At 36.9% G+C, this 13,318-nt stretch overlaps 1 protein-coding gene across 2 annotated transcripts in view; it reads left to right on the top strand.

The window, feature by feature from the left end:
- LOC131248813 (uncharacterized) overlaps positions 1 to 13,318 on the top strand; it is an 88,168-nt gene that overhangs the window by 51,799 nt on the left and 23,051 nt on the right. Inside the window, exons 11-12 of one of the 2 annotated variants that reach the window (XM_058249285.1) lie at positions 1,298 to 1,392; positions 3,180 to 3,263. In XM_058249285.1, the coding sequence (XP_058105268.1) occupies positions 1,298 to 1,392; positions 3,180 to 3,226 (142 nt within the window). In that variant the 3' untranslated portion in view covers positions 3,227 to 3,263. The remainder of the gene's footprint in view (positions 1 to 1,297; positions 1,393 to 3,179; positions 3,264 to 13,318) is intronic. The other variant, XM_058249284.1, reaches the window with a different exon arrangement.

The raw sequence follows: 13,318 nt of genomic DNA, 5'->3' as shown, positions 1-13,318 counted from the left end.
TGCAAACATTTCCATTTTCAACTTTTTGAATGGTAACCGAATTGTTGTCAAAAGAAAATGGAATTGAAAAACAACAGAAGCGAGAAAGGAGCAGATGGCAAGGAATCATCTACTCAATACAACAGAGATCCCTCTCTCCTCTCAGGAACCTCAAAAGCCTCCCCAAGCAAAAGGAACTACCATGATTTTGCCCAACTTGCCACCTACCACTTAGCTTTCACAAGAACCTTGGCTAAGGAACTTGATTTTTATACGAGAAATTTCTGTTGTTGCATTCATGCCAGATAGACCGAAGACCAGCAAGCAAAGTTACCATTCACAGAACCTTCCCTTGTACATCCCTCGTGCTCCGCTTGGATAAGCATTGACTGAACTACGCATTACCCACTCAAATCTGAAGTGAACAAAAGACTTTTGCCTGATTGAGCTTGAAAAACTCATCATCATCGTCTAAGCTTTATCCCAACTATCAATGGCCATAACTTCAGTTAGACCGTAACATCGGATGGTCGTCAAGTCTTTTCCACTATTGCCACCCACATCCTTTTGGGCCTTCCCCTTGCCCTTTCAGAGTCTTCAACTTGTACCAACTCACTCCTAACCGGCACGGTTCCTGGTCTCTGTTGCACATGACTAAACCATCTGAGTCTAGTGTTTTAAGTATCGACAATATTGGCTGATATATCCCACAATATATCTTGTATCCCACCTGTGCGATACGAAACACACAAGTAGCGATATTTATCCAACATGTTCGATCCGGTGAGCATTTTCGTTTTTTGATCATTTTTTCTGTAAATTATGTTAAATCAGTGTCAAATTGTTATAAATCCATGATTTTTCATGCAAAGCATGAAAAATCATGGATTAGGAGCTTTGATTTCAAGATGCGGAGGAGATGGGCCAAGTTGCGCAATTTTTTTTTTTTTTTTTTTTTTTTTTTTTTTAAAATTAAAATTTCCCAATTTCTCTCAAATTGGTTGCAATCTGTGTCCAAATATAAAATCAAACATGTCACTCGATAGTGATTCTTCTTTTTCTTTTGAATGTATTGCTTGTGTTTCCACACGCCTTCTTACATTTATAAATTATATGAATAGACTTTTGAATATACTTGCATCAATTCAGTTAGACGGCGCATAGATTAAGATTCCATTCAAAGAAAACCTATTATGCGCACTTGTTTTTGTAATGTTTTGATTTATAAGTGTGTGTTGATGTCTTTTTTAACAATCATTGAAGTTTCATTAAAAAATTCGACCAATTTCCTAATATTTCCCCATCTTGCCAACAACAGTGATGCATTACGCGATACAACCGATATATCCCATGGGATAACTGATACGTATCTGTATCCCAAGGGTGTGATACGTAATGCGATACCTACTATAGGTATGACACTAGTTAAGCTTGTAATTACTGTAGCTCCCCAAAAGCTCATCTGACCCGAAGGTGGTACGTATCCTGTAAAAGCTGTCACAATCATTAATAGGAAGATCACAACTTCGAGACACCGAACAAATTCCCTAAGACTGCTATAACTCGAATGATATAGACCATGAAAAATATGAAGGTGAACCAAAATGAGAAACATACTTGCCTGATATTTCGAACATTGTCTGAGTCTACTTTCCCTCATCTTATTAGCTATTGGTGCTACTAAATTCCCTTGGATGCATTCATTTCTAATTCAATCCTTCCGTCCCTTGTCTTGCCACTCATCCATCTCAACATCCTCGTTCCAGCCGAACTCATCCTCTGAATATGTTGTTCCTTAACTGCTCAACATTCTATCCCATAAAGCATGGCTAGTCTTATAGCCATCCTATAAAATTTCCCTTTCGGTTTGAGTGGTACATAGTGATCACATAAGACTCCAAAGGCACTTCTCCATTTCTTCCACCTTGCTTGAGTTATACGGTTAACATCCTTCTCAATCTCTCAGCTCTCATGAATTATCGACCCAAGATATTAGATTGGTTATTTTGGGAAACTTCTTGATCAACAATCTTAACTAATTCCTCGTTCCCACTCCTGTTGTTTCTAAAATTGCATTCCATGTACTCTGTTTTAGTCCAAGTAATTTAAATCCTTTAGATTCTGAAGCACCCCTCCATCAATCTAACTTTGTGTTTATGCCCTCCTTTGTCTTGTCAATCAAAATTGTCATCTGCAAATAACATACACCATAGGATCTCTTGTTGCATTGCCTCATTAACTTCTCCATAACCAATGTGAAAAGTTATGGGCTTAATGCTGACCCATGGTGCAAGCCTAATGTAATTGGGAACTCACTTGACTCGAAAAACTGCAGTGCGCAAACAAAAGATTCACTGATTCTGCATCGCTCAGGTATGTGATATAAACATTGGCATCATTCATTCTATTCCTTAAATGGTCAATTGTGAATACCTTATCCTTCCCTATTGGGTTGACCTTAAGACTTGACTTGTTGCCAACCCTAACATCTATCTTTCTTTCTGTCTATCCTGTCTATCCTGTATCTTCTACATTTTCTCTAGCAAGTCCAACATCATACAATTTCGTCAACCATACCCATTACTGTACCAAAAACATCTGAAAAGACTTTAATGATCATGTTCAAGTCTCTTGGATTATGATGGTGATGCCATTATACTGTCCTGGAAGTTGGATCTGCCCCTGCAGTTGTGCTATTGTGAAAGAATTTTTGGTACATTTAGACCCTTAATCAATCATTTCTTTCTCTCGGTTTTATCCCTACATTTTTCAGTAAGTGGATAAGAAACTTTGTTCAAGTTGAAGTGAAACCAAGCCAACCAACTATAAATATGCCTCACACAAATATGCATCTGGCACGTCTTAGAGAACTATAACCTACTCCAGAACTTGCCAATTTACCATGTGAAGTAGATGCTTTTCTATGGATATGGGTTGGTCGTCAAACTGTCGTAGTTATATGTTGCTGCCTTTGCATTCCTTCCATCAAATGCATTGACATGTGAGTTCTTAGTCCCATGATGTGAGGACAAGGCTACATGAATGTGAGATGGCCCCTAAATTGCCAGCTTACCTGTAGCAACATATGTTATGCAATGGCATTCAAAATATTACTTGAATTATGTAAGAAAGAAATGACACTTTTGTTTGCATAATGTATTTCCCTTTTATTATTGGACTGATATGGTCATCCTATCCAGGCAAGTCCTTGAGGTGGTGGCAGGCTGCAAAGGAGTGGCTGATATAGATCAATTGAGTAAGACTTTATACCACAACACCTGCAGGTAATTTCAGCAATTGGATTTCATGTTTTTTTTTTTTTTTTTGCCCCCCTTTTCTGGAAAGATTTTGCATTCTTTTGAATTTGTATGTAGGTAATGCATGTAGCTGATAGAAGTGCTTACAGCTAGAATGGTTTCTCTACAATGGTCTTGGAGAGGTTTAGACACTTCTTTGCCACACCCATCCAAAATTTAGGGGCTGTTTGGATTAATGGAATCCTCTGGAAAACCATGGAAATGAAATTGGTTTCCATAGTTGTGATGTTTCCCGTCTGCAAAAACAAGTTTATCCTAGGGAAATCAAATTCCATTTCCATGGTTTTCCTCCAAAAATGGCAACTTTCATTTCCTCAAAAAAAGAAGAAGAAGAAGTGTAATCTAGATTTCCACGGATATGGGAGATGGCTCTCACTTTTAGACAATTTAGTAACATTTCCATGGAAATCATGTGTTAAAACCAATGTTCAGAGTTTGGGTATCGTTACATGTATTGATGGCCGGAGATACGAAAGCAAATATTGATATTGCTGATAGTCAGAAAAATATTGGTGACTAAGGGAAACATTAGGAAAAATGTGGAATTTTTTTAATGAAACTTCAGGAGAAGTTAAAAAGCATGTGTATGCATTTAGGAATCAACATATTACAAAAACAATTGTACAGAACTTTTCATTTTATAGGAGCCATCACCATGTGTTGTTGGAAAAACACAAAGCAATTATGTCGAAAATGTGTTCATATCATTCAAATACCATATAATGTGAGTAATAAAACATTTGTTCCCAATTTAAGGAGTAAATATGGAGGAAATTAGGATTTCCCCCATTCACCCACTCAAATGTTGTTTATTTGTTCCAAATCCATGTCAATGAATGTGAATCATGTGTAGACATTGCTAATTTGAAATAAATGAAGTTTCTACGGATCTTTTGTCACATTTTCATTCCAACTTGTCTTCGCTTCCAATTGAGATTTCTCTCCCAAACGTGGTGTGCCGTAAAGGCCGTTACGTAAAGGTAACGTGGCAACTGTTACACATTATGGGGTCGTAACGGCCGTAACAGCCGCTATGGAAAAAAATGACCTGTAATTGCCGTTAACAGCATATTACATCCCCTATAAAGGCCATAATAGCCCCGTAATGGTCTATTACGGGACATATACAGGGTTTTCATACTTTTTAATCAACATTACGGGGCAAATATATGTTTTTTGGGGTTTTTTTCAATAAATAAAAAAAATGAAAAAGAGAGACCGTAACGGCCGTTATAGCCCGTATCGTAAAGGTAACGATGGCGGCCGTTACGGCCATCGTTACCGTTACGGAACACCTTGCTCTTAAATTGACGCTTTGATTCAACAAAAACCAAAGGAGTGGTCGAAATCACCTAAGGAGCAAAATCCCACAAAAAAACTATGATTATTTATTTTTTAGGTTTGGGATTTTCTCCTGTTTTCTCTTAAATTTCCGGCATTTTACAGAAGTATCCCTAGTATTGGCGATATTATTGCTAGTATCGACGATATCTGTTACTTGTATTATGTCCAGAGACCAAAATATCGCCGGTAGTGCCAAATATCACTGACAGTGTCAAAATTATCGGTGATATTTGGAATTGGAATTTTCTGTATTACTTGGGGTGTCGGTATCACTAACCCGACAATACGGATGGTATTGCACCAAAATTTGAAACATAGGGTAAAACAAACCGGCTAACGTGATTCTTTTCCACACATTTCCCTTTCTTTTGATGTGATGTTTGGTTTTCCATATCCATATTTTGGTTTCCACCATTCCAAACATGGCTCAAGGTCTTTCAATAAGTTTTGCTAAGCTCACTGATGTAGCAAATAGGTGAATTGAACTTAATTAAAGGGAATAAAATATACGTCTCACTTTAAGAAGATCAATCCCACACCTCGAGCTGTACATGAGTCGAACCAATTTGAGCTTGGCATAGCTCGACTCGGCTCGGCCAATAGCTAACACCAGCTTGAACTCGGCTCGGCTTGATCCTCGAGCCTGACTGGCCTGCTTGGCTCAGTTCGGTCAGCAACTCGGACTAGTTTGAGCCGAGTTCAAGCCAGTGCAACATTTTCTCAAACACATAGAGTGCATATTCAATTTTTCACGTAATGCAAAACAATAACAACAGTTTACAAGTATTTCATCAAACACTCGGCGGGCAACATCTTTTATAATGTGAAGTTTTTATTTTTTGTAGTGATTTGTTTTGTATCCATTCCTTGCCACCAGCTGATCCCACAGAGAATTTATGCACCTGAAACAACACTAGGTTGAGTCATTTCATCAAACACTTGGTGAGCAGCGTTGATGTCAAAATAACCGAGTCACCGAGCCAATTCGATCCGAGTCGATTCATGTTGAGGTTCGATCCGAGTCGAGTTGAGCTCAGGCAAGCTCGAACTCGGCTCGAAAATTTTCCAAGCTCCAAAAACTAGCTTGACTCGATCCGAATCCAATTTCAAGCTGAGGCAAGTCGAGCTTTTCCAAGTCAAGTCGAGCGAGCTAACTCGACTCGTGTATAGCTCTACCCACACCTAGTTGCACCACACATGATGAAAATATTGGACTTTGAATACAAATCCAGTTGCCTTCTAAAAACCAGAAATTACCAAGTAGAAGAGAGCTCCAAAAACTAGCTGATACCTTTATGACAACAGTTAATGACTCAATATATAGAATGGTTCAGAAATATGGTCATTGTAGGATGTATATAGGCCTCCGATACAATGGAAATCCCTCTTAGAATAAAATCCTTATGTAATTTCCTATTGGCCCACACTGAACTAGGCTGGTTTAAAAAGGCATCTTATTAAAGTTTTCATGAGTGAGAAAGGAAGCTAAATAAGGAAACGAAATGAAGAGCCCAAAAAACTCAAATAACCATGCATATACAACTGCAAGATCTTAGGTCTCTACAGCTCTTCTTTTGTCTATAATTTGTAATTTTTATTAAAAGGAAAGAAGGAATACTGCAGTGCACCACTAAAGGTGATGTGATTGTATCCTCTTTTGATGGTGTGAAGATCCGATGCTTCTCCTACAACATAGGTCTCTTCTTGATCTATCTCCATCGAAGGGATGCCTTGAAGCTTTCGCATGTCCACATTATAAGGCTTTGGGCATGTGAGGATGAGTGTCGTCCAAGGATGGACCACATGTGATGAGAGAAGAGAGGGGGGGGGGGGCTACAATGAGAGATTTCACTCGCCTCTTCTGAAGGTATTCCGTAACAGTAATTCCGGCCATAATAGTCACCGTTAAACCATTACCGTTATGGGGGATGTAATAATTGTTACGCCCCTATAACGGTTGAAATTCTTTTAAGAAAATAAAAAAAAGAATTGGGAAAATTCCCAAATATTGAGAGGGTTCTAAATATGTGTTTGTTTTTCTAGTTTTAAACATGTTTATGATGTGTAACTGTCCATTCTTTGGTAAGAATTGTCTCGGCTTTCTCTAAAAAATTTATTAACCTGACAAGCTTAGATTGACTACAAAACTCCAACGTTTAATTTCCTAAATATCTGTTATGAATTATTCAATGCAAATAAGATTATATGAGCACGAATGTAGTGATAAGACAATATTATATTCAGTGTTTGAAGTATAGGTATTGCTGTAAGTTTTGCTGGCTAGGGATATGAAAACAATATAATATGAGGAAACATGGGAAAAACAGTGGAATTTTCAGTGAAACTTCAGGAGATGTTAAAATGTACATATCTGTATATTTAGAAATTAAAAAAAAATTGCAAAAAGAATGCATACATAACAAGCTTCCATTTAATGAGGCCTTGAAAGCATGTGTTGTTGTAAGAAATCAGTCCAACCATCCCATCCAGCCTATTTAACCATCCAAACATCCATCGATATTGCAAAATATCAACAATACATGATATTTCACCAACAAATTATCAACAATTGGAAATGAAAAGAAATATTGTGGTCTTAGTGTTGCACATGTTGTGATATTGATAAGATCGAGATATTATCAATACTATCAATGACAAATTGAACACTACATACAACCATGTGCCTAAGAAAAAAATTGAAATAAAAAATTTTCTAATAAATAAAATTTTGATGATATCATTACATTGGCAATATTATTGAAATATCGTTGATACACTTATGATACAAGCATTACCCAGAATTTACATTGTCGAAAATATTGGCGATGCATTGGCCATATTGATGCACTGGCAATACAAGCGACACATAGAATTTACATAGTCGATTATATTAGTGATTATATTAGCAATATTGATACGTCGGTGATACTTAGCAATACATTGCTAATACCTGGAATTTCTGATACTACTAGCATTATTGGTATCGTTACCAATGTTATCGGTATCGCTGAGATGGAGATAAAGATAATATCGGAGATAATTCGAACACTGATTATATTTATATAACCATTTTACCACAGATAACCATTAGATGTTAATACATGAAGTATCAACTATAAAGAGAACTCGTAAGTTTAAATAGTTCAAATATAAGTTTGAAAATGATGTCGAAGCCTAAACAACAAACATAATTACAAAAATATTACACGATACCATGGTGTGCCAAAAGGGTTATGTATTGGCCGTAACGGCCGATACGTAACGGTAACGGTGGGAACCATTACGCATTTCGGGGTCGTATCGGCTGTTACCCGATTTTGTACCCGTATCGGTCGATATGGGCCTGTTATTGGGCGTAATGGCCGTTACGGGCCTGTATCGCCCGAATAACGGTAACTTTTTTTTTTTTTTTTTCATTTTAAGATCTGTTTTTGCTGTTTTTTTGAAACCTCTTGCTTCCAAACTGTTTCTTACTCCTTCTACTACTAATTTCGACCAACCTTGGCTAGGTATTTGACATAAAAACACATTATATTACGAATTTTCTTGAATCAAAGTTCGGTGGGCCATTTTTCAGAAATTCGTCAAAAATAGGTATTTATACTTTTTTTAAATATGTTTTGCTGTTTTAATCATGCCATATGATGTGTTAATCATAGTAGAACATGTTAATGTGCATTTTACAGATTTGGGTGCCATTTAATAATTTTTTAATATTTTTTTCTATTTATGCATGAATTTTGGCCCCTTTTTTAAAATTCGAAAAATCAATTTTTAATGGTTGTTTTTCTGTTTTAATCATGCCACTTGATGTGTTAATCATAGTAGAACATGTTAATGTGCATTTTACAGATTTGGGGTGCCATTTTATATTTTTTCTATTTACGCATTTATTTTGGCCTTTTTTTTGAAAATTCGAAAAATCATTTTTTAATGATTCTTTTGTTGTTTTAATGAGGCCATATGATGTGTTAATCATAGTAGAACATATTAATGTGCATTTTACAGATTTGGAGTGTCATTTTATATATTTTATATATTTTGTTTTATTTACGCATGAATTTTGGCCCCTTTTTTTAAAATTCGAAAAATCACTTTTTAGTAGTTGTTTTGCTGTTTTAATCATGCCATATGATGTGTTAATCATAGTAGAACATGTTAATGTGCATTTTACAGAGTTGGGGTGCCATTTTTTATTATTTTTATATTTTTTTCTATTTACGCATTTATTTTGGCCCTTTTTTTGAAAATTTGAAAAATCAATTTTTAATGATTCTTTTGCTGTTTTAATGATGCCATATGATATGTTAATCATAGTAGAACATGTTAATGTGCATTTTACATATTTGGGGTGCCATTTTATATTTTTTTCTATTTACGCATTTATTTTGGCCCTTTTTTTGAAAATTCAAAAAATCATTTTTTAATGATTCTTTTGCTGTTTTAATGATGCCATATGATGTGTTAATCATAGTAGAACATGTTAATGTGCATTTTACATATTTGGGGTGCCATTTTATATTTTTTTAATATTTTTTTTTTCTATTTATGCATGAATTTTGGCCCTTAAAAATAATTGCAAACACCTAAATGTAAGATATTTTCATATTACATTCATTCTTATATATCTATCATTGATAGTAGATAGTTAGGAAATTAAATATATGAATTTTATAGTCAAATTCAGGTTATCTGGTTCATAAATTCATCAGACAGTCCGATACAACTTCTCACCAAAGAGTGGACCGTTACACCACGATAAACATGTTCCAATTTATAAATGAATGCATATTTGGAATGCTTAGAATATTCTGGATTTAATCCATATTTTTTCATATTTTTTTGGGAAAAAAAAATTGCGCCGTTACGGACCGTTATGCCCCCGTATCGCCGTTACGCTCCTGTATCCGTATCGGTTTCGGAGGGTACCGTTACGCCAACCGATAACGATACGGGACACCTTACACGATACACACCGATCATGTCACTAGCATAATGAAATCGAGTTGCCTGTGGTTGCTCAACCTCCATGCTGTCATCATCGCACTATGGCTGTAGAACATGTGCCACATATCCATAACAACCAAAGCCAGAGGGAAAGGCAATGTCCATGAAATCCGAGGATGACTAATCACGATCATGACTACCACAAGGTATCTGTTGGGTTGAACCAGAGTAAGAATATCTACCAATGCCAGTAATAGACCTATAGTTATAGCCACCACCCTAACTGTACCGGTATTGCCCCTGATACTACTCATATTGTTGAGAGTCTTGAGGCCGACAGTGAGACTATGACAAAGAACACTCAAATCCAGATATGGATATCTTTATCCTCCATATCGACCTGCTCCATATGGATCATATCCAAGACTAGTCCAACATGAAAGTACTTCAACATGCTCTCTATGTTGTCCATGGTCATATCCATTTCGATACCCATATCCATAAGTCGTCCGATGTGTGTTGCATCCCCTCCAATACCACTGCTACTAGCTTCCCCATGATGCTCCTCCCCTGACTGGTTATATTGTGAATCAGTACAACATAAGTTTGACCTCCTCTTCTCCATCTCGGTTTCACTACTGCTACTCTTTCCTTGGGTAAAATCTTCTTTAACCCTCACTCATAATAGCTACACGACTCTCTCGTTGCCCCACATGTAATAATGGGCCATGCACATCAACTTCCTCCGTCCTCTTCTACGTGTTTCTCTCTTTGTTTGGTCCTCTTCATTGTGAATGTTATCCAAGTTTATTGGACAAAGGTCGCCTTCTTCAATTAAGTTCACAACACACTTTGCATTACGTAAATTTAGTTTCTTGTTGAAGTGTATGTAGACGAGTTGATCTAGTATTTTAGCTTGCAACCTATTCCTTTGCTTTGAATGGGTGATTGCAAAACAACTTTGGTTCCTCTCGCAACTAGAGGAAATTGTCTGCTCAAAACTTTTACCGCTATTATTTTCAGAGCCTTTGCACTTTCTCCAAAATGAAACCACCAATTAGCTGTTTATAAAAGAAGAAGAAATTTATGTTATGCACTTCACTACATCACTAATAATACTATGTTGACGATTACATAATCATAATAAAACACCAGTTCCTTACGCGAAGGTGTCTGAAAGGTTGCCCTTTGTGTAAGTGCATTGGGGAAGTTGCCCGATGCAAAGTCATATATTTCCAATTGTATATAATGTGCTGAAGCATTTATATTGTTTTAAGCACTAAAATAACGAAATTAATGATCAATAAAGACTTGTACTCACTTCATTCAATGCCTTTTTTGCGAATCCAAGTTGGGCTGTAATCTCTTTATCACGTTTTTCAGCCTGGCATGAACCTCGTCATCCTCAACAAATGATGAGGCATATTAGTATCTCCAATTTACATAGCGTCCTACATTACAATAATGAAAGCAAAGACTAATGATTACATCATAAAAATTGTTATTTGTCCTTATCTTGAGCACGTGTGGACCACACGTGCCAGATGTGGTGATGAGTGATTCACTTCTTATGCTTGGGTTCCATGTGTTTTGGGTTAAGTTTTAGGGCCATGGGCATTAGTTTTGTGAGAGATTAAGGGGGACAATTTTGTAATTAAACATTATTATTGTTAGCCCTAATCGAATAACACAAGTGGTGGGGGCATGAGAGCTCTTTAGTTGCTCTCTCCCTCTCTCTTCCTTTTCTCCATCTCTGTTCTTCTCTTCTCCAATCTTCTCCCTACGATTCTACAAAAATAACTTAGTAATAACTAATAACAACAATTGCATGATGAATGTGCATGAGATATTACCTGCCGCATGGGTCATGGTGAGGCTACTTTGTCCAATGCTTGCGAATCATCTTCTAATAATCATTATAGTTGTAACAATCACGATGAATATTAAGCTTCACTTTATCCATGACAGTATAGAGGAAGTCCATGGTAGGTGTCTCGTCAGATTTTACAAGCCTAAGGACTCTCATTAGTGGTTCCATCGTCAAGAGGATGTCTTTTCCTTTCTTTTATTATTTGTTGTCGATGATGGTCTGCGTAACCTCAGCCATTGTCTTCAATCCATGTTTTATGTTGAGCCACTCCCAAGCAGCAAACATCTTGCTCACCTCTCCCTGATTCTTGTACGAACTCTCTAGGGCAGTAAAGTTTCTCGCAAATTGAGTTGTCACAGGCCTAAAAGTAACTCTCTCCTTCATAAATATCATCATGGTGACTACTTGGTTATGATTATCAATGAATGTTGTCACTTGCCTTCCCTTTTCAACTAAATTTGTGACATTCTTTTTATTTCCAATATCTTCTAAGATAAGGTTGATGCAGTGTGTGGCATGTGGTGACCAGAATAAATTCTCTTATCCATCAACATTTGTTCTTGTTGATCTATACGTTGTTTCATTGTCGGTCACAATCTACACCACAATTTTCTCTCCAATTTCATCCGTCTTCATAAGAGTAAACATATAATTTGCATTTTTGTTACCTTATATGCATCAATTGATTTATAGAACATCCTTCAAAAAACATCAATTGATTTGTGGAACACCATTCCTAAGTGGTAGTACACCATAAAATTTATCATGTTGTCTAGTTAACTTGGTCCAACCATCATACATAATAGCGCATCTCCTTTTTTATATATGGTTTTAAAGGGGATCAACTATGCCTCCACATATCTTTTCATTTATCTCTAATCTCAAGAGTTGTGGGTGCCTTCACTCCTTTGCTTGCCTCTGTTGCTGCATCTATCTCCACTTGCCAATAGGGGAGCTGGCAACATTTGGGGCTATTCTGCCACATATGAATAGCTTAGCCGCTGCCCTACCAAGGTTCTCAATTGCATTTTTACCCCACATTTGTTGTAATGTCCCTACTTTGTTGTCTCCCTCCTAAGTATAATTGGATCAATTGAGGGTTTCCCAGGCTCCACCAAATATACAGCATTGGTTGTGAGGGGAGCATGTGACATCTCTGGCTAAAGGCACGCCAACAACTAAACATACCCCAACTGCCACTCCCATTGCCCCTACCTACATCATGAACATACACCTCCCTCCAAACATGCACTGACGGTCTTCATCTTCATGAGTGGTGCACGCACACTATCTCCTCACCATCCTTACCTCCCAATTTGAATCCTCATCAGACTCAACATTCTCATCATGATCAAGGTCCATATAATCAGGACCAAACACTTCTTGTTGGGCAGCATCAAGAGTATCTTGCTTTTTCTTTGGCATGCTAACTCTTTTCCCCTTCATCTCTTCTAAATTCATTGCATTACCTCTCTTAGCACACTTGTGCATCCCCTGTCTTGCCCCTTTTGACGTGCCAAATGTTATTTCATTTGTGTGATTCCTCCAATTATTTATCCGCCCAAGTAGTTGCATTGAGTGCCCACTCCCACTCACTTTCTCACAATGCCGCCATCCAATATCCTCACTTCCCAGTTGGTCTGCCATTTTTCCTACTCACAAAACAGAAGTCACTACTACAACAACTCACTAATCACCATAACCCCAAACTACTTCTAAAGGAACCAAGCTCCTTACCTTCTAGAATATAAATCTATGATATTAAAACAAGATAATATTAAACAAATACAAACCAAAATTTTTAAATTAAAGTCAGATGAATAGTGTTGCTGATTTGGGGGACTACTTGAATGCTCCCAAA

This window comes from Magnolia sinica, chromosome 6 (genome assembly GCF_029962835.1).
Source record: "Magnolia sinica isolate HGM2019 chromosome 6, MsV1, whole genome shotgun sequence".
NCBI classification, from domain to species: Eukaryota; Viridiplantae; Streptophyta; class Magnoliopsida; order Magnoliales; family Magnoliaceae; genus Magnolia; species Magnolia sinica.
Note: the sequence above shows the minus strand (reverse complement) of the source record. Positions and strands in the feature narration are given on the sequence as shown.